We start from the raw sequence: 27,661 nt of genomic DNA on the forward strand, positions 1-27,661 counted from the left end.
TGAGTAACCTATGCAAAAGTTGTTTGTTACAAAAACACTATGGTGGCAACACATAGAAGTAAAAATTACAAGTCTCGATTTATGCTTTAAATTAAAGGACTCCTCAATTTTTCACTTCCCACCTTTGTTCAGATCTGTCAGCTTTGATTAATGCTTAGGGGAAGAAAGAATTGGTAATATTCAAAGAGAAGCAATCTCTCTATAGCCACTTCTCCCTCTCATATTTACTCCAGAAAATGGAAAAGAATGTGACCAACATGAAGTCAAGGAGATAGACCACAGCAAAGCATGTGGGGATGGCTATCCATAAGCTACACTTCAGTTGTTTAACAGAAGGGGTGCAACTTCTATTTCCTGACTGTAGAGCATCCAAGAGTGAAAACAAAGAGGTTTGATTCCACAACCAAAGGATTTTAACTGAGCTCCACTGAGCTGACTGCCTACTTAAAAAAAAAAAAGAAAAGAAAAATCATAGTAACATGGCATAATGAAAGAGACTTTCTTTCCTCTTTTTTTTTGAGCCACATAGAATGAAAATTAGGTTTTTAGCTATTACAGTGGGATGACATTAGACAATCACTCTCAAGAGCCATCCTCTTGCCTGCATAACGAAGAGAATGAGACCTACCTCTCTGAGTTGTGCACAACATTGAGCTGTGCCTAGCACAGAGTAGGTACTCAAAGATAATTTGTTTTCATTTTTTTTCCATTTACTCCTTGTCATTTCCTTGTTTTTATCCAAGGTATTGGGCCTTCATCTGAGGCATAATTTTTTTCCTGTGTTTGCATGTGGAAGTTAAAAATAAAGGTGTTAAAACAAATAAAGATGGTACTATCTGGTACATCTCAACCCCATTATCTTGCATGAGAGCCTTCTGAAGATCACTGTAAGCTATTCATGAAATCAAGGTTGCCCAGGGAAATGGAATTCCTATACTCTAACAATATTTTTGCCCCTTTACAATTCCTAAGGCCATACTAGAAACAAGGCGTTTTAAAAGCTAAGAGAATATTTCCAAATTAGTGTGGAGAAGCCAACAATGCATTGTGATCATGATACATGATGGTTTTTGGCCCAGTGAGTGACAGCTAATTGAATGTCAGCAAGCAGCATTGAGGAAATTTGATGCTGGTGATAAAACATCGTTGTACCAACAACAGCTGTGCCATCCTTTGGGGAGATTGGGGTAGAAGCTTTGGGTAGCTGCTGAAAAAGAGAAAGAAATTGCACAAACTGAAAAGCTCAGAAGCACTCAGATGGTTTGGTAAGTTAGTTTTCGGTCAAATAAATCCTGCAAAATATTATAAAAGCTACACTTGTGTTTAAGGTAATAGACATTTTTCTAAGAAGGGCAATGACTCAAGTCAATCAAGGAAAAACTGTAAAGTCCCCAATAACACAGCCCCAATAGAAAAATTCAGGGCTAATAAGGGTCCTATTGTGTCCCTTCCAAGGGTTTTTCATTAGAAGTATCAGAAGACCTTATAGCACTTTTACCTCTATTGCAGCCTTCTGAAAACAAAATTTATAGGGCAATTCTTGAAAAAAAAATTTGGTAGTAGATTTTACAGTTAGCACTGGCAAGTTCAGGCCTAGAAGATTCTTAACTAGTGATTAGTTATTTGTATTTTAGAGGAATTGAAAATATACATGCTAAACGCTGGTTTTAAAATTCTACCCAAGAACAAATATGTGATGTATGAAAACAATCCTTTGTTGTCTTGACAATATAGATTTAAATATAGCTTCATAAGATAAGTATGTCAAAGTAAAGTCGGGAAGAACATACACTGAACAGACTCAAAGGTTTTTTTGAGAAAAACATTCAAATTTCTTCTGCTGTTATACCCGAAGTGGAGTGTATGCAAACCATAATTACTCTTTTTCTGAGCAGAGTTGACATTTTTGATGGAATCTGTTTTTGAATAAAAATACAGTCTTTAGACTGGGGGGAAATAACTCTTCAACATTTTTCAGTTACATGAAGAATCACATGAAGCACCTAGTATATTCAGTTTGGTCAGCAATTTAATTAGACATTTGACAACCACCTTGTGTTTTATTCCCCCACTTGGCTCTATATTGAAAGAATTAGCTCATTTTCTAATCATTCTCTTATCTCATCTGCAATGTCAATTATTTGAAAAAAGCATCCCAAATATGATGCAAATATGCAAAACTGTTTCCTCTTCTGATTCTTGGTTATTGCTCTGCTCTTGTGGATTTAATTGGGAATTAAAAATAGATTTTAAATACGTTTTTATTAATTTTTTAGAGAGAGAGAAAAGAAGAGGGATAGAAAGATAGAAACATCGATGAGAGAGAAACATCTCGATTGGCTGCCTCCTGCAAGCCTGCTGTTGGGGATCAAGCCCAAAACCTGACCAGGAATTGAACCAGGGTCCTCTTGGTTCATGCTCAACCAGTCAACCACAACGGCCAGGCTAAAAATAAATTTTAATTAGGAAATCAGAACTAAAGACATGCAGGTTTAGCCCTGGCCTGTATGTCTCAGTTGGTTGGACCATTGTCCCATGCATCAAAAGGAGGTTCAATTCCTGGTCAGGTGCGTGCAGGAGGCAACCGATCGATCTCTCTCTCTCTCTCTTAAAAAAAAAAAAATTTTTTTGTTTGTTTGTTTTGTTTTTTTTTTTTAAGTATTAACAAGCATATAGCATGGTTATGGTTATTTTCCAGAGATCCACCCCCAGCAAAATGGTTTCTCATCTCTTTTATAGAAATGCTGTGGGATAGGTTGTGTAGGCTGGTGGCCTGGGGCAATAGAATGAGCTCTGTCTCTGGAGATGCAAGTTCTAATCCTGATTCTCTGGTCTGAGATTTTCAGATGGGTATCAGTTTTCTTACCAAAATGAATGTGGATTTCTAAGATCCTCTCTGATATGTCTAAGTATTGACATACCTAAGATGAGGGCTCAATATAAATCAAAGAAATATTACTTTTCCCCAGTGTTATCCTTAGGTCTACATCTAAGGCTTTATTATTCCCCTCTCTCCCCTATAGGTGTCAGATCCCCTTTCTTTTTTGGCCAAATCCAGGGTAATTTTTTCTTAACTCTCTTCCTAAAGATTGCTTACCTCATTCTCTTCCCCTTTCATTGTTTCCTTCATTTTATTTCTACTTTCAAAAATCTTTAGAGCCCATTTTAGCATACTTTATCCCCATGAATGCTGCTAAATCTAAGGCAGTATTTAATATAAAAGAACCTTAAGATTTTTCAAGGCTCTATTTCTGCTTTATTAGTTTCAACTCCTCATATGTGTTCAGTGATTAAATGAATTTTGGGTTACTCTAGTGCAGTGGTTCTCAACCTTCTGGCCCTTTAAATACAGTTCCTCATGTTGTGACCCAACCATAAAATTATTTTCTTTGCTACTTCATAACTGTAATGTTGCTACTGATATGAATCATAATGTAAATATCTGATATGCAGGATGGTCTTAGGTGACCCCTGTGGAAGGGTCGTTCGACTGCCAAAGGGGTCGCGACCCACAGGTTGAGAACCGCTGCTCTAGTGTATTGTGATCAAGCCTCTTTTACTTTGCCTTTTTGGTTTTTTACTATTCACTAGTCTAGGAAGTTACTAGCATAACCCTTTATTTTGTGTAGTTTTAAAAGCACAAAATGAACTGAAATAATGTCCACATCTAGAATTGAATAAGCATTTGACATCCTCAATTAAAAATGTTCCACTGACTCAGACTGGTAAAAAAAAGCATCATATAGTAATCTAGATCAAAATCCTGCCACCAAGAAATATCCTATATAATAAAAGCCTAATATGCAAATCGACCTAATGGAGAAAGGATTGGTGGAACAACCGGTTGCTATAATGCACACTGACCACCAGGGAGCAGACGCTCAATGCAGGAGCTGCCCCCAGCCTGCAGGCCCCAGGCCAGCCAAGGCGGGTGCCAGTGGGGGCCTCCGATTGCCCCACTGGTCACCCCACAGATTGGCCCTGATCACAGGCCAAGCCTAGGGACCCTACCTATGAAATTCGGGCCTATAGTTATATCAATACTATTCCAAACTGTAAGGTAAACATGAATATAGTCTGAAGGGATTTTTCCAAAGTGATAGCTGTGTGTTTATGAGTACTTCTAGCCATAAAAACTAAGTAAATTTTTTGATGAAAAAAAATAGTAAATAAAGGACCAGGTTCTCTCTATTTGTAGGCCAAAGAGCTGGTTATTATGCAACACAGTCATAATGAATATCATCGTACTTCCCCAAATACTTCTGTCTTTATTTCTGCGTACCCGATAGACTATATGGGGAAACTTACAGGCTGAGTTTTAGCACAGGGCAGGAAGCAGGCAATTCAAAAGGACTTCTAGTGCTGAGGAAGGACTCCAATCCTATGTTGGACTATTTCCCTGAGTTAACTTTTGGTATCTCAAATATTGTGATTTTAGAAAATCTTCTATTCAAGTGCTATTCATTTAAAAAATTTAAACGACCATGGAGAAATATAATCACCAAGTTCACTGTCATTTTCACAGTGTATAATGGGCTCACTAGATAAAAACATCAGTTCCTCTTCAGTCTTCAAAATAGTTTTCAAATTTCCACTTTTGATATGGCTTCTTTGGGTCACAAGCAGCAACTTTCAGAGTTTTTTGAGAAAAATTTCCTTCCAAGCATAACAACTGATGATAGTTTCCAAAAACAATGTGATTCACCTGGAGAGAAAGGGGATCTGAGAATGAGCCACGGTAAAGAAAGGGAAACCAATTAAAAAAAAAAAAAAAGATAGGTACTTACATTTTTTATTCTTTAGGGATTATCCTGAAGTAAATTAATAACATAAACACAGGCTTTAGAAAGTATTAAGTTTGTCTCTCTCTCTCAAGCTAAGTTCTCATACTTCAAAGATGAATTTTCTGATCATATGGCTGATTACTATATTATTTAAAGAAAATAGTACCAGATGGCATTTCTATATTTGATGGATGATGGCTCCCTCACTAATGGTAGAAAAGAAAACACACACACACACACACACACACACACACACAAACCCACATACCATCACAGATAGTGAGTCAGTTAATTTCTTAATTAACTCTATGCCCTAGAATGCAAATTTAGAATACAAAGTGCTAGATAAATAATGTATTCTATTTATGAGCTCCCTACCATAATCTCTGAGTACATAATGCCTGAGGTCCAGAAAATTTGGATGTAATTAGGAAAAAAGTCAAAGGCACTTCAGGGTTCTATTATTGCTTAATATGTATTAATATCCTAGAAATGGTTGATGGCCTACTTAAAACTTGCCCATGGCTTTGTAATTTTTTTTTACCTATTATACTTCTCAACTATCCAGGACTATGACAGAGATGATCATATATATATATATATATATATATATATAGAGAGAGAGAGAGAGAGAGAGAGTTTTATAATACTTTTTAAAAATTATTAAACAGGGCTGACAATAATTTATTTTACAGAAGTTCCTGCAAAACTATGTTAGAAAAAATAGACCTCTGGTAAAATCATTCTAAATGCTTTTATCTACTGAATCATTTGTAATGTAATTGAGATTTAACTTAGATGATCAAGCATGTCATTGGGTTAGACCTCTCCACGGAAACTATCGTCAGCATCACCCAGGAGACAGCTGTTCATGCTGACTCAGCCTCGCCATAGACCTATGGAATCAGAAGCGGCGCTGTAACAAACTCCCTTGTGGAACTTTGGCAATATGATGCTTGAGTATGCTCAAGGTTTTGTAAAGGAGTTAAACTTGAGCAACATTATCATTGACTACCTGCAATGTTCTGCTGCTGGACTGTAAAGAGGTAACTAAAAAACTTGTTCCCAGCCCTGGCCAGTGTCCTCAGTGGTTAGAGCATCAGCCTAAACATTGAAGGATCTCAGGTTCGATTACAATCAAGGGCACCTACCTGGGTTTCAGGTTTGCTTCCCGAACCTAGTCAGGGCTTGTGTGGGAGGCAACCAGTCAATGTTTCTCTCTCTCTCTCCTCCCCCCCCCCCCCCCCCTACCCCCTGTCACCTCCCCCACCCCGCTCTCCCTTCCACTCTCTCTGAAAAAGCAGTGGAAAAAGCATCCCCAGGTGAGGATTAACAACAACAACAACAAAAACCCACACACACATCAAAAACGTGTCCCAAACCTAAAGACACATGGTGTAGAAGGGTATTCCATTCCCCAAGTCCTAGAAGCCACCTAGGAAACTATTTACTTTTAAGTGACCTCGTTCCGGAGCCTTTGGGGAGGGCTGACCTAGAGAACATCTTTTAAATGCTGGCTTATCAATGCATAACTTTAATAATTCATTGGTGTTCAGGGTCAAGCTCACCATTACCCCTCCTCCTTCCATGAAGCTCCCAACTCCTAATGCTTCCTGAAAAGGGAGGCATGCTCCTGCCATTCATAGTCTTATTTTGCATTTCTCCCTTTTCTTTGTAAGACTTTCATGTCTTGGAGGACTTAAAAGGGGTAGTATGAAAACTACCAAAATACTGAAAGATGAAAAAAGACCATTTTCAAGATATTCATTTCTACGACATCTAGCAGCATGAAAAGGGGAACTCAAGGCAGAAAGCAGCTATATATCGTGTTAAAGTCACAAACAAGGTGGGGGTAAGGGTTTTGTTCTCCTCATATTCTGTATTTTCTTTTTCTCCTCTCTCTCTCTCCCTATCTCTACTTTTCTCTCCCTCTTTATTCCTCTCCCTCCCTCCTTTGGCACAGGGTTAGAGAAGCAGAAGGTAAGATGTAATTTATTTGATACATATTTATGGATTTTCCCAACACCATAAAACATAAAATTAGCAGTTTATGCACTAGTAATTCCTAAGTTTTCAGAAAAACTCAGTAATAATCATTATTACTAAAGAGAAAAAACATGCCCCGAAGGAACTGAAATGTAACAGAAAATCTAAAGGGGGGAAGGCTGGAGAATGTGTGGCTCAGGCCCTGATTTTGACCCTGGGCAGGAAGAAAATTATCCTGAAAAGAATACTCACTGGCTGTGACACCAAAAGGAATGGAGGCACTCCAAGTAAAAAAGTGGGCTTACTTTGGGGCTATTCCTGAACAAAATGATGGTCTCCATATACTCAGTGCATTTAGCGGATTTGGCGGCTACCTCCTAGTGAGATAGTGGGAAATCTGAGAAGGCAGTCCTGACATTATTTCTGCCACTCCAACATCCTACATCAATGCTTATGACTTTGTACCCCTGTTGAAACAGAATTGTGAAAAGCTCAGAGGACTTTGAGGGACTAGGGTATCGCAGGGATGTTCTGGTAAATATGAACCATCGGACCGCTGGAAAAACACCCCTGATTTGTGGCATGGATGTAAATACTCCCACCGAGGCAGGTTTGAATTTACCAAAGAAGGTTCCCTGAAGGTGCAGTTGGCAAGAGTTGAACACAACCAGCTCCTGCAAGCTGGTGGCAACTGGCTCCAGCACCCCGGGAGAGCCCAGGTCTCTGGAAACCAGAGGTTGTGAGCAAATGCCCCTTGGAGAAAGGCAGAATGGGGAACCGGATGTATAGAAAAATGCAGGCCTTGGGGAGAGCACACCACTTCTTACTTTCCCCATACACTCTCCCTGTAAGCTTTTCTGGTAACTGATGCAAACCAATTCCAGCCTATCAGCCCAACTTTTGGGCATTGTTAACTGACTAAACAACAACTTTAGAAACAGATGATGATAGCAATACAACCAACAAAACCTGGTGACTTCTATTTAAAATAATTGATTGCCAATAAATTCTTAAAAAAAAGATTTGATCATTTACAAAAATATGCCGATCTCTCTGTAAGAACTTTTTCACTGCCTCTGTTGTCACAAACACATCGAAGTCTTCAGATTGGGTTAGCTGCCAGTGAGGGTTTGCTGTCACATTTAGTGGGGAGTTGGATTTGTGGAAAAGAAGAGATACAAATATTTCGCTTACCAGTTCCGAGTGAAAGGCTGATGTGGATTTATGTAGCCATTTCAGCCCTGTGTTTCTGTTATCACAAGGGTGCAGCCTCAAGGCTCCCTGATCAGGGACGGGAGCCAAGCACCATTCTTCATGTTTAATAAGTCTTAACCAGGTGTAATTGAACTGTTGAAGCTGTGGAAGGAATGAGTAAGAGAAAGGTCACCTCAGGTGGAAAACACAAGTCAGGGCTTTGTCCAACATTTTTGCCAGCAAAGGTTAAGAAGATAGGCACTCTGGTCAGATGTTTCGTATTTGAATCCTGGTACTACCACTTTCAACACTGATCGTAGGAGGAGCATAATATTAATCCTGTCTAATTTAATTTTTCTCCATTGTCAGTGGGTAGCAACTTCAATGGGTCTGTCTCAGAGGCTTGGGTAATGACTGTCAAGTGTTTCGCACACTTACGGAAGCCCTCAAAAAGCGTTAGTTGCAACAATACACCATAGTCCAGTTAGTACATATCTGCAAATAAATGTCATTCCAGGAGTTCGGAATCCCAGACAACCTGGTGCTTGAAGTATTGGAATATCCAAACCACCGCAGGATTACAGCCTTGAGCCAGTGGGGCTCCAGGAGATCCAAGTCAGGGTCCTAAATTACCTTGTGGAAATGATTATGCTAGACAATTGGACCCCTAGAGGAAATGTTAAGCAATCTTTCTTTGTTGATAATGTGAAGAACTGCTCTGGGAGAAGTCCAGTTTTGGGGAGTCACCAAGGTCTAAAATAAATACCAATTAAGGTAATGGAACCATGTTTTCAATTTTTATTTATTTTCTTCAGTTATTTACAACTTAGTGCGATCTGCCTGGTTAATAAACTGTAAGGCTCTGGGTCTGTGGAAAATTTTTAAACGTATTAGGAAAAAAAGGCTGCTGGTAAAATCTATCTGAATCAGTGGTTCTCAACCTTCCTAATGCCGTGACCCTTTAATACAGTTCCTCATGTGTGGTGACCCCCAATTTCATTGTTACAAATTGAACATAATTAAAGCATAGTGATTAATCACAAAAACAATATGTAATTATATATGTGTTTTCTGATGGTCTTAGGCGACCTCTGTGAAAGGGACGTTCGAACCCCAAAGGGGTCGCGACCCACAGGTTGAGAACCGCTGATCTAAATGCTTTTATCTAGTGAATCATTGGTAATGTGATTGAGATTTCATTTAGATTATCAAGTATGCCATTGGGGTAGACCTCTCTGCTGAAAGGTCTTACTTCCTGGCATATGCCACTCTGGACCATCATTAGGGTCACCTAGCATCTAGTTGGAAATGCTGAGAATCAGTTCTGCCAGGAACCTATTGAATCAGAATTCATATTTAACAAACTCCCCAGGTGATTTGTGTGTATATTAAAATTTGAGAATGGGGAATAAAAGGTGGTACCATGGAAAGTAACCTCACTGAGTGATCTGATCACAAATTCCCAATAGGGCAGATCATGGTGGGTGGGCATGCTCCAGGCATGTACATTCTTAGGTAAAAGTCTTACTTTGCCTTAAGCAAGCCCTGTCCATTGTTTCTGTGCACGTAGGTTAAGACATCTTTGATATGTTCCCTTTTAAAGACCCCTCCAAGGGTGACCACCCTTTCAGACCTGTTTCAAAAATGGACGAGAGCACATAATCTCAACTACTAACCTGTAATCCAATCCCGGCCTTGCTTTCCCCCTCCTTCCTGTACTTCCTTACATACCTTCCTTAATCTCAAATGCACAAAAGAAACTGCAAAACTGTTATTCTCTAGAGCTGTGGTGGGCAAACTGTGGCTCGCGAGCCACATGCAGCCCTTTGGCCCCTTGAGTGTGGCTCTTCCTAAGCCTTAGGAGTACCCTAATTAAGTTAATAACAATGTACCTACCTATATAGTTCAAGTTTAAAAAATTTGGCTCTCAAAATAAATTTCAATCGTTGTACTGTTGATATTTGGCTCTGTTGACTAATGAGTTTGCCGACCACTGCAGAGCATTTGGGATCTTACTCCCTAGTATATGACATCAGTTTGGCTCAAATAGACTAATTACATTTTTTTATAGGTTTGGATGTTTCTTATGTTGACAAGAAGCATAGACATAATACAAAGAAGCTATGTAGCTATGAGGAAAAGCTAGATAGTACCTCGCAAAGGGACATCTCAACTGATTGAGAAATTAACTAAAGAGACTTTTTAGGTAAGGTGAAAGATAGGGCTTGATGGGTCAATCCTACAATCCTAGGGTTTTATTCCTTTTAAGCTTTTTTAAAAAAAATTATAAATGCTGTGGTCACTGGCTTGATATTGTCTCATTATTTCTGGCAAAAATAAGTTAATTTCCACCAAGTTTCTTTACTTTTTATTACTCGAACAAGCCACAGGAAGCAGAAGCTGAAAAGGAGTAACAAGACAAAAAGGGAGATGGCATCTGTGGAAGGCAGGGGTTGCAGGAGTCATACCTTTTCCTCCTAGTATCCCCTCAAGAGACTCAATGGTTACGAGACCAGAACTTGGGTTTTCAGATAAAATACTGATGAGACTTGAAGGACTGCACTATTTAATATTTTATTTTCATATAATTTGGACTAATATTGTTTTGTTTTACTATTTGTGAGTTGTTTCCTCTGAGAATTGTTAATACATACAAGTTATTTCTTTCCATTGATTTTTGACACTTTTCTCTTTCAACTGTCTCCTCTTTTTCCTAATTAACAGTCCCCTTAGTCTCAGGTTACAACCCACAACTGAATTATAGCCGCAGAGATGACAAAATGCCTTTTCTTTTAGTAGCAGCTTTGAATGAAGAGGTAGAGATGGAATGTGCTTCAAAATAAAAGCATTATCTCTTAGTTGAATCAAAGTAGTATGTTTTGGTACTGTCTCTAAAGGGATAACAAACCTATGTTATCACAAAAAAAAATTTCTCTACCTAAGAGTGGCCTACAATTTTAGGGGACTGAGTTGTACTCATGAATTGATGTCCCTGTGAGTCCTATTTGGCACCCAAATCAGAAACTGTCCCCACAGAATAAGAATGGATGGGGAGCATGTGTTGGAGAGGGAGGTGCCATCACCTCCAGCTCCCCTCCAGCTCCCCTCCAGCACTGTGGAGTCCCTGCTCGGTTCTCCCCAGGCCACTCTCTCCCCTAACCACTGTGCTCTGAGTCTGTGGGAGTGTTGCTGCAGGGTCTTCCATTATGGATCATGGATTATGTGACTTACATTATTTCCTTCAGATATAGAAGAATGGGGGCAGGGGATAGAATCAGAGAATCAAATTGCTCCCTCAGATTAATTACTTAAAAATATGTCTTTTTCTTTATTACTTTATCTTTATACGTCACGTGCTATCTTTTCACTTTTTTTGGTCTGTTATTATAGCAGTGGACATTTGTGGAGCATTAAGTACTAGGTGTTGTTCTACATCCTTCATAGTTTTATCTAATTCGAGTCTCACACTAGCTTTAGGGTAGGCACTATCATTACTGCCATCTACCTAAGGGTTAAGAAATGTAGAACATTAACACACTTTGCAAGTGCTGGAGCCAGATCTGCGTTTCTCCTGGGTTGACTTCAGTACCCACATCTTATGATTATATAGGGATTAACTATTGTTTCTATAAGCAAAAACCAATTTCTCGAGTGATGAATGTGTTATACCCCACACTTATCAACTACACCAGTACCGTGAACTGCACCTACTATGAGAGAGAAACCCCCAGCCCAGCATACCTTGCTGCTCCCGTCACAGTCTTCAAGAATGGCTGTGGTATTTTCAATGGAAATGCATTTACCCAAGGCCACGTTAATAAGCTGGGAAGCAAAATATAAAATATGTATGAAGAAACAAATATTTTAAAGTAGATCAAGACATTCAGAAAACACAGAATATAAAACTACAGGAAGGTTAAAAGACAGTTAAGTTAATAGCTCAGCAATACTTAGCACTATAAGATTTCAGTGGTTGCTATCTCTAAGAGACATAATGTAATCTTGCTAAAGTACAGCTTCAATCTGTCAATTGAGGCCTGTGATTTAGCCACAGAGCCAACAAACAGAAGCTTTCAATTAACCCTTGCCTGGAATGCTGAAAAGGGAATGAGCAAAAGGTGGCAAGAAAAAGTAGTTATTTTCTTGGCTCAAGTTTGTCTGATGCATATATTAAAAGTCAATGCACACACTTGCAATTTAATCAAACCGACAGCTACGGGCTCTGTTGCCTGGCTGACCCCTCCAAGCTACTTGACTGCTCAGGCACTGAATCATAGATAGATAAATTGAGTCCTTCAAGAACAGCAGATTTCCAGCTGATTCCCTGTCAGAATCTTCCTAATGACTCCGGCAAGCTACAATTCATTACAGGAAAGTCACGAAAATTAATACAGAGCCAAGCTTAAAGGCACTTTCTGGCAGGCCCCCAGCTTTTTAATGGATTTGCAGGGTCAAATATAGAGGCAGCTTTCTATAAGTCACCATTTAACACAGAAAAACGTTGATTCCCTTGCCCCCTTGACATCCTGGGCAGGGCTAACGAGGCAGCGGGTTAATAGTGCAATTTAGACTTCTCAGGTTTCGAGAAGAGCTGTGTAGAACCAAGTTTCTACTCTGGAGAGCCTGCTGAGCTGGGAGGGGGTGAGGTCTTAGTTGCCAGGGACACTATTAGTGCCCTTTCCTGTTCCATGTGCCTAACACAGAGCTCTAACTCCGGGGCGATGATGCAGGCTGCACAGCTCACAGAACTGCCAGCGTTCAGAACACAATGCTCAGTGAGTTGGTCCTTACTTTCCCACACACAACTTAGCTGGCAAGAAAGTAAGGGGTGCCTTCAGGGACCAGAAAATGCAGAGCAACAACAACTAAACTAAATGAAAAGCAAGTGGGAAAACTGCAAATACTATAAGAAAGGGACCAAAATTGTACGGACAGGAGAAAAACTTGGGCATGGATAAGCCAGAGAAGTGGGGTCGCAGTCCACACAATGATGCAAAACTGGAGTGAGGCCTTCAGTGGAATGGTGTCTTGGGGAAAACAATCTACCCTTTAGCAGAGGGACGCCACAGGGAGGCGAGATTCTGCCAGATCTAAAACCTTACAGTGACCTTCATTTGGATTTGAGATGCAAATCTACCCTTGTATTGAATATAAACCCTGACAGACCCTTGGGGCACCAAAACAACATAAAAGTAGTAGCCCGTTGGTTACTTTGTTGATGGCTGGAGTGCAAAAGAAACTCTAGGAGGACGGGAACTCTGTCAGAAATCTTCAAAAAAAGCCCTGTTCACAATTTAAAATGGCAACTATGGGAGAAGACCAACCCATCATTAGTAAGTGGGAGCAGTCAGAACTCACAGAAGGAATCAACCATCATGAACTTCAGAGAAGAGAGTTCATAGAGACGAATGAAGGTAGAATAATCCTGGAGATTAAAGAAAGGAAATGGCGCCTCAACTCTTCTCTGGATTTTTAACAGAGATAAATATAAACTCCTCTGCTTGTGGATTATTTAGACAATATTTTATCATCAAAGGGGTGTGGGAATCTCTGGCTTCAATACAGTTGAACAGGTGGTCTTACCCCGGAACCTTTCAGAACTTCCAGTAGGGTAATGTTTAGCTTGCTGCTCTAAGAGGGAATGTAGTGTGTTGTTTGCCAAATGTATTTGACCATGGATCCCTAGTTTTGGCAGCACAGCTAATAACATTGCCCAGAACAGTGCTTGGGAATCCCAGGTTCAATAGATTTCTTTGTATTTATTTTGTACAATTCCTTCTTCCAAGAACTGAAAGGCATTAGAAGGAAAAAGAGCAATCTTTTCTATCCTTGCCTCGCCCTCCCCCGCCCTGCCCCCACCTACTTCCACACACTTCATCTGAAGATCTGTTTCCTTTCTTTATCAGCGATCCCTAGAGAAATTTATTGGAGAAACCGCTTTTCTTCATAACAAAATAATGTTCTAGTTCATCTCACTCTGCATTGCCTGAAGAAAGGTCCTAATTTTTTTTTTTTTTTTTTTTTTTTTTTTTGGTTTTTAATGGTAATAATGCTCCCTACTGGTTGCTTCAGAAGGAAGCAAATGACACCTTTATTAAAAATTGTCTAAGGAAGGCAACACATAGTGAGAGAAATAATTTGTTTAAATCATTTAAAAATATATATATTTTTTGCATTTTGATATATAATAACTCAGGCAAGAGAACTCTTCAAAAATTTCATGGGAATGCAAACAACTTAGCAGCACAGAGGAGGCAAAAGACAGTTTTTTAGTTCCCTCTGGTGGTTAAAGCTCAGTAATGCTCTTGCTGAGATTTTGTGTGGTTAGGACAGGAAAAAATGACTATGGTGAGGATTTCTTTTCTTTTCCTGTTCAAGAGATAAAATTTAAAAATATAAATTTATTTTACAGACATATCATTTGAAAAGCGTATAAGTCCAGGGTATTCTTCCTACCGAGTTGCCTAAGAAGAAACACCAGATTGAACTACCTGAAGCAGCACGATTCTATTTTGACCTATAAGGATGGCAATTTCATAATACATTATGGTACATCCAAACAGATCATGTGTACCCACTTGTCAGTTGAATTTCATAACAACAGAACAAAACTTCAGACTACTTTCCTCTCTTTCACGATCTTCCAGGATATTCTTATACCACCATGGAGAATAGTTTTACTAAGTCCTTGTCATCAGGAGATTTGCTACGCCAAGAATGGCTGGTTTGCACAATCCCCTTTCAAAGGTAAGCTGAAAAAAGTTCGCTTAAAAAAGCAGGCTTACTGATGTTCAAGTCTGAGAACCTCAAGCATGAAGAAAAAGGAAACTCATAGAAAATAAAACAACACTGGCAGTAAAACTTAAATGAGCAATAAAACAATAAAAGAAATAAAAAAATATGCATAACTAGGGATGAGTTCCAGGTCAATGCTTGACTAACCATCTCATAACCCACCCTATGGTAAATGTTCTCATGGCTGGCCATCCTCTTCAAGTCCAGCCTCACTCCTAGAATAGGTTGAAATGGCTTTTGTCTAGTTTCTCCTCTTCCTTGATTTTTTTTCCTTCACTTTGTACTCTATCCCACCTATCTAACTTGGTTTCGTCCCTTTTGGTACATTACCTTGTGCCTTGGAATTTTCTCTGCTATTGTCTGACAATTTGTTATTTTCAACACGTCTTTGAAATCTATAAAATTCTAATTGAATCATGCCATCCCATTGTTTAACCCTACTCGATAACTTACCATTACAAGGTAAGGGAGGAAAGAAGGAAGGAAGGATCTTTACTCTGCCTACAAGGTCCGACATGATCTGACTCCTGCCTCCCTCTTCAACTTCATCTCGTGCCATTCTTCCCTCCTCCACACCCTGACAACAACATTCATCTCCTTTCCAGTTCTTGAACCCTCGGATGGTCATCAGTCTCAGAGCTTTCACACAAGGGTATCCTTTGTGCTTGACTGACCCTTGGCCTTTCAGACCTAGCCCTCAACATCTCCTCAGTTGACCACTCTGACTTAGAAGGATTCTTCACGGCTGGCCGGCCCCCCAGATGAGAGCTATCATATTTATTCACTCTTTACTTGCTTATTTTTATGATTTCCTTTTCTCTTCTCAACTCCAAGCTCCACAAAGAAGAGGTCAGTCTACTTAATTTATCACCTGATAATTCAGTTTTAAAATACTGCCTGGTTTATTGATACTCAATAGATATTTGTTGAATTAATCAGTGAACACAACTGCCTGGAAGCCTTCCTAAAGTTTACCTTTTATTTCATCCTCAACCCTGCTTTGTCTCATCTGCACTCATACTTGGTATTTATCTATAATGTAATAATTAATTCATCCTTTCCCACACATTTTCCAAAGTATGTTGGCATTTTATTTTTATGGAGTCAGGTTTCAAACTGCTGCTTGAACTTACCACACCACCAGCTCTCACAATGGGAGCTTTCAAGTCAGGAAATACATTCTCCAAGTACCATTTGAAACTCTTGCATTTTAGTTTCTTTCGAAGTTCCCGTTGTTGGGTGAGGTTTCCGACGTCTAGCCCTTGGTCTATGAGGTGATTCCCGTGGCCATAGAACAGCTCCTTGTACTCGTCAAGCCAGACCTCCGCCACCCGCACCAAGTTCCGCTCCACTGTCTTCATCCGGTCTTTGGGGAAGGAATACGGGTTGTCGTTTCTGAATATGTGGCCCACTCTGGAACAGGGAATGATCTCAATTTCACCACCGCACATCCACACCTGGAACAGTTTAATGATAAGCATCAATTATCAAATCCTTGTCCACAAATTATGGGCAATTAATGATGACAAGAAACCACCTGACTATTCCCCTCCCCCGCCCTGTTTGAAGTAGTACTCTCAACTTCCAAAATCTTCTTCAATAGAAAATTAAACTCAAGAGGTTTATTTAGTTTTGTATATTGCTGTGAACCATGTTAGAATTAGTAAAATATATATTTCCCCTTCCTTCCCTTGCAATGTAAATTTCTATTTCCCTAAGAAATCCTCGCAGAATCTCAGTATGTAAAATGAGTTCCTGCTTTAGTTGAATCAGGGAAAGGAGTATGTATTTTCTTTTTTAAAAAAACACACAACATAAAAACCATTCTCCTTGATCAGGAGCTCAAATAATACCACTTTTACTACATGTCACCCCACTGCATAGGAGAGCCATTGCTTTTTGGATGCTGTCCTTTATGGCTGCTGCCACAGCTTCAGATATTAATCAATGACTTTATAAATACCCAGAGTCCTCTGATATGTCCCCAGTTGCTGCACTATGGCCTGTCCCCAGCCAGCCCTATGGTCACTTCCTGTCATGTGTGTTCTCCAAGATGACCCATAGCTAAATTATTTCATTACTTCCAATATATTAGAAAAATGTTCCAAGAGAATTATTTTATATTAAGTATGAATCCTACAGTGTTTACACGGGATGACAGACAATTATTTTCCCCATATTCTGATGCAGAAGCAGTGCTGTGAAATATTAGGGGACTCTAATAAATTTTATGAGTGCTATTGATTCTTCCAAATTCAATCTTGGATATGAAAACATTAATCCAGAGGCCCTAAAATTTCTGTGAAATCCTCCCCCCACACCACTCCACCCTAAGGCAGTCACATATCTGATTGTATTAGTACAATGAGACCATTTAAAACTCGTAATTGTAGATAGAATTTGAGAAACACCAGTAATACCTTGAATGACAGCTCCATATTTTCTCCACCCCAAACATCAAGCCCAGGGTCATATGTTCCAAGTTCATAAAAGTAGTTTTTATCAATAGAGAACAATCCACCTGCCATGACAGGGCACCTACAACGAGAAAAGTTTGTTTTTTTACACTTGCATTTCATGGGAGCTCAGTTGTTAGCATAGGTTGTGATGGACTTAGGAGGCTTTTCAGAATAGCTGCCAAGTGTGGGGAGGTCTTGGAATAGAGTCACAAACAGCACTTAAGTGGCAACTTCCCTGGTTCCTGATGACAGAGCTTTAATTAGAGTCAGTGAAGGTGGGGCCTGGGACTAGGATGAACTGTATCCCAAATGTTCTTTCCAGACTATTCAGATACATTCTCTTCCCGATATTATGCTGAGTTTAATCTGAACTCTACTGCTCCATTGATCTTCAACATGAGAGTCTAATAAAGGCAAAGAGGTTCTTCAAGTGCAGGATCAGAGCAAGAGTGTTAAGTTCAGGCAGATCTGGGTTTCAACCCCAATTGCTGCTTTTACTATCTATGTATCCCTGGGAAAATTACTTCACTATTTTTTAAAATATATTTTTATTCATTTCAGAGACAAAGGGAGAGGGAATCACTAATCAGCTGCCTCCTGCATGCTCCCTACTGGGGATTGAGCTGGTAACCTGGGCATGTGCCCTTGACCAGAATTGAAACCAGGACCCTTCAGTCTGCAGGCCAATGCTCTGTCCACTGAGCCAAACCAGCTAGGGCTACTTCACTCTTTTAAGTCTCAATTTTCTCATCTCTATAATGGGAATAGTCCCCTCTCTCTCCTAGGGTTATAGAGTGGGTTAAAAGCAGAGTGCTTGATAAATAACAGTACTCCTACTTCACTGGCTAGGGGCATCAATCCTGAAGCAGCAACCAGGCAAGGGATGAGTGCATAGTCTGGGCTTGGGATTGCTCTTGGAACTTGCTGGCTTGAGTCTACATAAGAACACTCTCCGACAGGGAAAGCTCGGGGCTCCCACCCCACGGCCTGGGGCTGGCTGCCTACTTGTCCTGCAGGGCTGGACTCTGGGGCAAGTGTTAGGAAGCCTCCACTTTGGCTCTTGGTATAAGTTGTGTTCTTCAATCCAGCTTCTCCAGCAATAAAGCTCCAATTTTAATTCATATCCATCTTCTGCATCTATTTATTAATTCATTCACAGAAATTGGCAGCTCTCCCATGAAGGGTAAGACTAGATTCAAAAAGAAAATCCTAACAGTAGCTATTATTATTATAATGATACTTCTATTACTATTATTTACTCTCTTAATTTTCACTCATCTTGATTTCAATATTATGTGTGTTTATATAGCATATATGCAATATATTCAAATGGCTTGATGATTCTCGAGTTGTAAATCCCAGAGAACAGAAATCCTATGAGTGAATTCCTCTGCATTCAGGGCTGACTAGGGTTCAGTGGACCATTTGAAAAATGAGCTTTGGTAGTGGGAAACTATTTTCTCAGGAAAATTTTGTTTACTCTTAGACTATTGGTTATAACTGTAATTCTTGATGTCCTATTGAATGACGGGATATACTTGTTTTGTGAAATTGCTTCCTATGCCTTATAAAAAGACACATGAGGCCTGGCTGGTGTGTCTCAGTTGGTTTAGCATCATCCCATGAACTAGGAGGTCACGGTTCAATTCCCAGTCAGGGCACATGCCCTGATTGTGGACTTGTTCCCCAGTAGGGGGTGTGCAGAAGGCAGCTGACAATGGTTCTTTCTCATCAATGTGTGTGTCTTTCTCTCCCTCTCCACTCCTCCCTCTCTCTAAAAACAAACTGAAAATAAAAAACCATATTTTTAAAAAGACACATGACTGCTTTCTAAAATTAAATTTCACACACTTACCTTATTACATCAGTTTCTTTAATTCTGTTTTTTGCAATGACGTCTGGAGGAATTGTTCTCCAACCAAAGTTCATGGGCCACACAAAGATGCCTCTTTGAAAGTTGTCCACTGTCATGTAACTAGTTCAGGGAAAAACCAAAAGTGCTACCTGAGATCATACATCTATACTTAACCGACCCAATGCCATGTCTTGTTTAATGAATAAAACAAGTGCTTATGCAGATGACTTTAGATTATTACAAACTTTGAAATAACATTTCTAGAAAACTTATAAGTACAATTTACATTAGTGACCAGTTGGCTGAATTGTTTATTTTTATTTTTAACTTATATTTAATAAAAAATAATATTCTGGCCATTTTTGAAGGGGGTGGGAAAACTTTATATATATATATCACAAAAATAAGAACTAATTTTAAGGAAAATAGGTATTTTTGGTTCAGTTGACTACAAAGAGGAAAGAACTGGACAATGCTGTCAAGGGTTAAGAATTTGTGATGAGCAAATAAACAGATTCACCTGCTCTGATCCCAAGATAGGTATTATGTACTAGTATTTCCATTTATTTAAATGGATAAACTGTATTTCTTAGATTTGCAAAAATGCACCCATGACGAGTGTAATCAGCACTTTATGTTGCCACTGGTTAAAGACTCATTTAGAAGCATCTTGTGGAAGATGACAATATTACCTCATATCCTTATCATTGATGACTTCAATTACTGGACAGGCTACTTTCTTTCTACTTAAATAAACTCTTTCCAGAAGAGGTTCCAACCAACCAATGTTACATTCCACGTGAGAATCTAAGAATGTCAACACATCACCTAAAGAGCCAGAAAAAAAAATGTGATATAAGATCTTAGATATTGTTCCAGAAGTGTGGTTGTAAAGGCAGAAGTCTTTTTTTTTTCCTCACTGAATTCCTTGTCCCTATAATTTTGTTTTACAATGAAAATAAAAGAAATTTTGTTTGTAGTAGTTGCATGGGGCAAGTACCATTTATGTTTGCAAAAAAAATTGATACTCCACATAGAATGGGTAGCCAAGTCTCTGAAGGAAATACTTAGCATTAGAAGTCGTTGCTTATGTCCTTCCAAACAGATGTGTCCCAATAACTCTGGGGGTGGAGAATTGGGATTTTGTTCTGCAGAAGAGCAGGAGAAGTTTGAGATTCCACATTTGGCCTTAGGAATGATGAAGAGGAAAAACTCCTCTGCATAATAGGGGTGAAAAGCAGTTAAGGTAGAGGAAGCAGGAAGAGTAGGAGCCAATGTTAAAATGGTTGTTTAATGGGTCTAGAGTTTGAGTTTTGCAAGATGAAGCGTTCTGAGATTGGTTGCAAACAATGTAAATATACTTCACAATACAGAGCTATATACTTAAAATGGTTAAGATGGTAAAATTTTATGTTATTCACATTTTATCACAATTTTAAAATTGTGATAAAAAATAAGAGGGGAAAAAAACTTGGAGGCCAGAATTATTTATTAAGAATTCTTTTTAAAAAATTAGTTGTGTGAAGTAACAGCCTTTCTCTTCTCAATGAAATCTCAGCAGTATCTACATTGTTCCAAACAGTGTGTGTGTGTGTGTGTGTGTGTGTGTGTGTGTGATATTAATAATACTCAGAGGAATCTGGCTTGGCCAAAATCCTACGTGGAATCTTTTAGGCTCTCCCATAGGCAATTACAAAGGCTTTACCCTGAAGGCTTCATGAAGGAAGCCACCCTCCCCTGGAAAATTTGGTGCACAGCTGGTGCACTTGGGGGAGGTGCAGTCGAGGACTCAGGCCTTCCTTCCCTCTCAGCTGGACACGCTTTTATGGATATCTGTGTTCCTAGCCCAGGTTTTTCCATTTGGAGGCCTCATTCTCAGGCCGATATGTCTGCCTCATCTTATGGGAGGGGGGTGGATCTTGAAAACATTTTTGTACACTCTGACTCAGTACTTTTTTTTTATAAAAAAATATATTCTTAGTGATTTCAGAGAGGACAGAAGAGGGAGAGAGAGAAAGAAACATCAATGATGAGAGAGAATCATTGATAGGCTGCCTCCTGCATGCCCCCTACTGGGCATGTGCCTTGACCGGGACTTTCTTCTTGTTTAGCTTCTTTACTTACACTATAGCAGCAAGTGATGAAAGCCGTGACTGTACTTTCATTTGGGTTCATTGCGTTAATTGATCACTCTGACACCTGGCTGCTCTCCCCTGCTCTTGACAAACCTTTAATAACATCATTTATCATCTATTAAGTGCTTGCTCTATGCCAGACACTGTCGTAAGCATTATACATGGTTGTATTTAATCTTTACAATAAACCTGAAGTATAGGTCCAAATTTATTCCCATTTAAGACATAAGAAAACTGAGGAACAAAGAACCTTAGCTGCCCCCACTCCACTTCTGTCCATTCAGACCCAGAGTTCAAATAGCAGTTTCTGCTAGACCCTAGCCCTATCCCCACAACAGGCTTAAAGGGTCAAAGGGGTTGGATCATCTACCTCAGGCCCCAGTGGCAGCACAATGGGTCCCCACGCTTGCCTTCAATTCCTGCCTGTCCCAGATCCCCACACAGTTTCTCATTCACTTGTTGCCAGGACCTGAGGGAAATCGCTCTGTCTAAATACAGTGGTTCTCAACCTGTGGGTCCTGACCCCTTGGGCGGTCGAACGACCCTTTCACAGGAGTCGCCTAAGATCATCCTGTATATCAGATATTTACATTATGATTCATAAGAGTAGCAACATTACAGTGATGCAGTAGCAACGAAAATAATTTTATGGTTGGGTTACAACATGAGGAACTGTATTTAAAGGGCCAGAAGGTTGAGAACCACTGGTAAAACATCAGAAGACATTCTATACTGTATTATGGGAGGGACGAGACCTCCCATGCAAGAATGTCATTGCTCCACACTCAGACATTTTATTTTTAAACAGGATCACGGGAATCAGAACAGGGAGCTGTGTCTCTAACTTTGGGTGGGGTTTCTAATTGTTCTGGATATTGTTTATGGACATTTTACACACTGTTCTTGAGAGGCATGGTGAAACAGACATAGGATTGAAGTTACACAGAACTGTCTTCATCCCAGGATGGCTGCTCTTCGCCACATTGGAGAGTTAACTTTAAGCTCTTTGAGCTTTCCCTTATGAGGCTATTTCTAATATCTATTTAATACCTAGATGCTTAATAAGTGGTGAGTATTGTTTATATTTTTCCCATAAACAATGAGTGTTTAAGTTACAGCTCAGAATAATTAGCTCAATCTGGATAGCCACCTGGCAAGGTTTTTTGTTTATTTGTTTGTTTTCTAAGAGTAAGTTCCAGTAATGCTGGAGTGTTTGTATATGGGTTTCATTGCAACTTATTATTGCTTTTTTTGGCCACCCCAGAGCCACTCAATGTGCCAAACATTTTTGGCTCCTTTTGGAGCACGACTCCCACTTATATTTAGCCGACCAGCTTGGGAGATGGCTGCCAGCACACAGTAGTGCTGGAGTGTTGTGTTTAGGGTTCCTTGAGGAATGTGGACCTGGCTCACCACTTAATTTTGCATTATGATTTATAAGTGATGCTAAGAAAACCAACTGTTTTAACTTCAGCAGAAACTAGTTGTAGAAATTTACAGGACGGTTGCTCTTTAGGAGACCTCAGAGTTGGCCAGGAGTTAGATGCCACTTCTTAAAGTTAGCCAACTCATTCTTTGGAATGCAAAGAGCAATGTCAAGTATTTTGTTAAAGGCCATGAAGGAAATGAAAGTCTGATCTCTACTCCGACTCTCTACTGAATCTGCCTGATTATAGGCTCCTCTTGGCAGGGTAAGATGTCACTGGGCCAGCTGGTTGGTTTATGCCCTTGTACCTCAACTACCACATCTCTTCTTCTGTTGCTTTCCTATGGGAGCCTTTCCTTAGAGATTCATTGGCCATGGCCTTCCCTTCACATTTTGAAATCCTACTTGGCCTCTCTAACTCCTCATTCCTAGTGAACAACTGATTGGAGATTATCTTTTTGCCTGAATCAGATTTAGATGAAGAACTGATCGAGCCCTGGAGTCTGAATGTGTAGTGGACATGGCTAGAGATCGGAGTCACTGCTTTGCCCTTATTCTTTTGTAGAAGACTCAGAATTTCAGAAACGATAGTGAGTTGTGATGTAAAAATTTATCTTATAATAAAATAGCTTAAAGGTTACTAAAATAAAACTGGGCTAATGTACTCAAGGTTGCTAATGAATGACTGAGAAACAGATTTATATTTTTATATTTGGATTTATTAAATTCAAAGAAATTAGTTTACAGTTGTAATTACAAGTGCATGAATGGGCCAATTAGGCAACTGCTTTGATCAAGTTCATAACACTCCATTTGAAGACAGCTTCCTATGTTGTCTAACAATTTAGACTGTTCTGAAGATCCTTACTAGCATGCTTTGTACTCTCTCCTTTGTAGGCGGAGGAAATTTCTTTTTTTTTTTTTTTACAAGCAGACCATTTGTGGTTCTGTATTCATCAGCTTTCTTAGGCATCTACATGGATGTCTAATTTTCACCTCGAAATTGCATGAACAAAATCAGAACTCATTTGCAATCCCAGATCTATTCCTCTGGCTATGATCCTACTGCCCATTGAGTTGTTCAAATTCTTTCCAATCCTAGGTTTCTTTTTTGACTCCTCTCGTTAATACTTTCTTCACATCTTATCTGATGTCAAGTCTTATAAGCTCCATGTCCACAATATATTCTAAGTCTGACCACTTCCTCCATCTGTCTTGGTACCTTCCTGATGCCTAGACAACTACAATAGCCACCTAATTGGTCTCCCTACCTTTTCCTCTCATCTCCCTAATGTTAATTCTCTACAAAGTGACCACACTAAGCTTTTAAAATATAAATCAGACAGTTTTACTCTCCTCATTAATGTCTTTATTGGCATTACATTATGCCAAGAATATTACCTACACTCCTTAAATGATGCATAAACTTTGAAATGCCTACCGTTGCCTTTCTTCCTAAATGAATCTCCTACCTTTCTTTCCATCGTTAGCATTCATCAGTCATAATAAACTTCTTTCTTTAACCTGAATATACAGAGTTTGTTTCTGCATCAGTATATTTATACTTTTTGTTCTATTTTCCTGGAAATGTTCTTCAACTAGATCTGAGCTCAAAGGTTACCTATTTGGACTATTTCTTGACCAGTTTATTCTGGTATCATTTGTGGACAATTATTTTCCATAGAAAATCAAACATGGAAGTTCATTTAATTTTTCCAAATGCACTTCATTATTGAGAATCTTAGTTGTCACTGCAATGCCAGTTTTGGTGTGATGTATTTGTTGTCAATTGAAAATTCATATTACCAAGAGAGAAGACAGTTTTTTAGCAAACCAGTGGGATAAGAAGAGTTCCAAATTTGAGCTATAGTTACAGGAATTGAAACTCGGGTAAGCACATAATTTGCCATCCGGATAGGCTTGAATGCAACCAGGTGGAGATTTGCAATGCATGATTTACAGGGGCAGAATGGTGGCTACCTATTTACAGACAGCAAAGTGGAGTAGATAAGAGTGACCATTCTGGAGTGAAGGTTTCTGTGTTCCAATCCTGACTCTACCACTTATTAGCTTAGAGAACATGGATATATCATAATGTCACTGTGTCTATGTATCCTAATGTGTAAAATGAAAATGATTGTACCTACTTCATTAAATTATTCGAGGATTAATTTAGTTACTGTAGAAAGTTTTTAGAATGATACCTGGTACAAAATGTCAGATATTTTTTTGAGGTCCTTCCATAGAAGATGTGAAAATGAACCAAAATGCTTAATGTTCGTTTTAGAATACCCATGGACAGAAAAGGTTCACTTCTCCTATTCATCACCAACACCCACATACTAACAAAGGGTGAGGAAAGAAGTCATATTGCTCTTTAGGAAGACAGAAAGGGCTATCAAAAGAGAAAACATATGTCAGAGGAGAGACAATTTTAAAATTCTGAAGATCTGAAATATTGATGGGGTCAGGCTTGAAGGGGCTCCTGGTGTTCAAATTTGGGACAACTGAGCACACCCCCCACCAAATAATACTGATAACATACACATTTAATTTTTTAAAACTATAAATCCATAGTGATAGGGGCATGAGAAGGGAGGAAAAAAGGAGAGAGGGGAGGAGGGAGACATTACTATTTTACAAGTCAATGTCAGCTAATAAAAGAAGAAATGATATAATTAGAAAAATAAATTTGCAGCCCTCAGTGTAATAACTGAATAAAGCAATGATCATCACTGAATGCTAAACCATTAGATAAAGTCTGTGAGGAAAACAGGATATCTGATTGGATCAAAGAATCACCCCACAACTAACTTTTCATTAACAACTAGCTGCTAATATCTTAACCAAGGGCTCAAAAATGAGTATCACCAACAGCGGGGCAACCTGACATCATGTACCTCTTGATTTGAAGCAATAAGTACACAATTCCTTCACTTATGCAGTTGAGTTATCTATAGTATTCATGCCAAAAACATTTATCCTGTAGGTGACAGGAAGAAAGAGAAAATTTCAGACTGTGGTCAATTATGCAATACAAATGGCCTATACTCTTCAAAAGAACATACACCACAAGTCAATGGTTGTGACGTTGTCTATTCTACACTAAGGGACAAAGGAGAGCAAGCAACCAAATGCAGTACATGGAACTTAATTAGTTCTCAAATTTGAAAAGAAAAAAGCAGCCATATAAAATATTTTGGGAGCAATGAGAAAATTTGAAAAGGTGATATATTAGGTGATACTTAGGTCTAAAAGTTGTGCCTATGTATGGGAACGTCTCTGTTCTTCAGAGATGCTTGCTGAGGTATTAGATAGGGTGTCATGATGTCCGTAAATTCCTTTTCAAAAGTTCTTAAAAAAAGATGTGTATGTATAGATGTGTCTGTGTATATGTGTGATGAAGCACATATTGCAAAAAATGGCAGATATATGGATGCACTGTACTATTATTTCACATTTGATGTATATTAAAAAAATTAAAATTAAACAAAAATGTGAACAAAACAGAAAATCAGCAGCTTCTTACCTGTTGCAATCTGTGCCCCTGCCAGTCTGGCTCTTATTAAGCCGTGTCTCTCTTTGAGGTGAAGAATCCGAACTTTAGGAAACTGAGACATGTATTTATCCAAATTATCTTTTAGGTAATCTATATCAGAGTGTGAGAATAGAAAAGACATCACTTAACTAGATCTGGATAATAGCAAAAGTAGTGCCTCCTCAATGTTAAACTCTAAAAACTATTATACTTATAAATTAAATTTTTTTTCAATTACAGTGGACATACAATATTATATTAGTTTCAGGTGTGAAACATAATGATTAGACATTTATGTAGCTTATGAAATGATCACCCCAATAAGTCTAGTACCCACCTGACACCATACATAGTTATTATAATATTATTGACTATATTCCCTGTATTGTACTTTACATCCCTCTGATTAATTTTATAAGTGTTAATTTGTACTTCTTAATCCCTTCATATTTTTCACCAATCCCCACAATCCCCCTCCCACCTGGTAATCATCAATTTGCTCGCTGTATCTATGAGTTTATTTCTGTATTGTTTACTCATTTATTTTATTTTTATTTTTTAGATTTCACATATAAGTGAAATCATATGGTGTTTCTCTTTCTCTGTCTGACTTATTCCACTTAGCATAATACCCTGTAGATCCATCCATGCTGTTGCAAATGAAATTTTATTCCTTTGGGTATTATTTTATTTTCTGATGTCATTTTTTTTTGGATGAATTTTTATCTGGGTTCAATACTCATTTCTTTTCTTTTCTTTTTCTTTTTCTTTTCTTTTCTTTTCTTTTCTTTTCTTTTCTTTTCTTTTCTTTTCTTTTCTCTTCTCTTCTCTTCTTTTCTTTTTGTTTCTTTTCTTTTTCCAACTGTTTTTTAAAATCTCAAATCCTTCTTCTCTGTGTTGCCAAATTACACACAGGAGGGATCACCTTTTCTGAGTACTTGTAAGTCCAGGGGCAAATTTACCTAGAAATAAATTAAAGTTGTACCACCACCACCACCCCCTACCCCCCTTAACAAAATCCCCTTCTAAGGCCCAGGGATGAGGCTAAGTATGCAAACTGAAAAATTTGCAAAAGAAAGATATTGCGACTGTAATTGCTTAAGAACACTGTCACTTCCTGCTGTGACATCCCCCTCCACCACACCTACCGGGTCTTGTTTGATGTCCAGCTAAAGGAATGTGTGTGTGTGTGGGGGGGGGGGGGGGAGGGGAGCGGGTGTTATGAGGTATTTTGATGTGCCTTGTGGTCACTTCTATGTGCAATTAACATTCCCAGGGAGGACTGGCTTTAGGAATATTCTGCTGCTCACTTTCCTACTCACTTTGTGTTGTTTTTCTTAAAAAGACTCATAGAAGCTTCTGATCCCACAAAACCTGGATACGCCATTCCTAAAGTGACTGTTACCTGTTTAGTAACTACATACTGTTTCTGTGTCTGCCTTCTTAAAGTTTTCAACTAGTTTTCCTTAGGCATCTCGTTGCTTCAGGA

The 27,661-nt window shown here is 38.9% G+C and overlaps 1 protein-coding gene across 2 annotated transcripts in view; it reads right to left on the bottom strand.

The window, feature by feature from the left end:
* Nucleotides 1-1,175: 1,175 nt before the first annotated feature.
* The window catches only part of GALNT5 (polypeptide N-acetylgalactosaminyltransferase 5), a 45,163-nt gene continuing 18,677 nt past the window's right edge, over nt 1,176-27,661 (bottom strand). Inside the window, exons 3-11 of one of the 2 annotated variants that reach the window (XR_011472479.1) lie at nt 26,164-26,283; nt 19,766-19,901; nt 19,074-19,193; nt 17,180-17,297; nt 15,893-16,216; nt 11,706-11,786; nt 7,965-8,126; nt 4,503-4,705; nt 1,176-1,207 (exon numbers count right to left, since the gene is read on the bottom strand). Coding sequence is in view for 1 of the 2 variants with exons in the window: in XM_070423449.1 (XP_070279550.1) it covers nt 4,565-4,705; nt 7,965-8,126; nt 11,706-11,786; nt 15,893-16,216; nt 17,180-17,297; nt 19,074-19,193; nt 19,766-19,901; nt 26,164-26,283 (1,202 nt within the window). In the remaining variant the exon portion in view is untranslated. Of the gene's footprint in view, nt 1,208-3,768; nt 4,706-7,964; nt 8,127-11,705; nt 11,787-15,892; nt 16,217-17,179; nt 17,298-19,073; nt 19,194-19,765; nt 19,902-26,163; nt 26,284-27,661 lie in introns of those variants that run through there. The other variant, XM_070423449.1, reaches the window with a different exon arrangement.

This window comes from Myotis yumanensis, unplaced genomic scaffold (genome assembly GCF_028538775.1).
Source record: "Myotis yumanensis isolate MYYU_CA2020_CCGP unplaced genomic scaffold, mMyoYum1.0.hap1 SCAF_8, whole genome shotgun sequence".
NCBI classification, from domain to species: Eukaryota; Metazoa; Chordata; class Mammalia; order Chiroptera; family Vespertilionidae; genus Myotis; species Myotis yumanensis.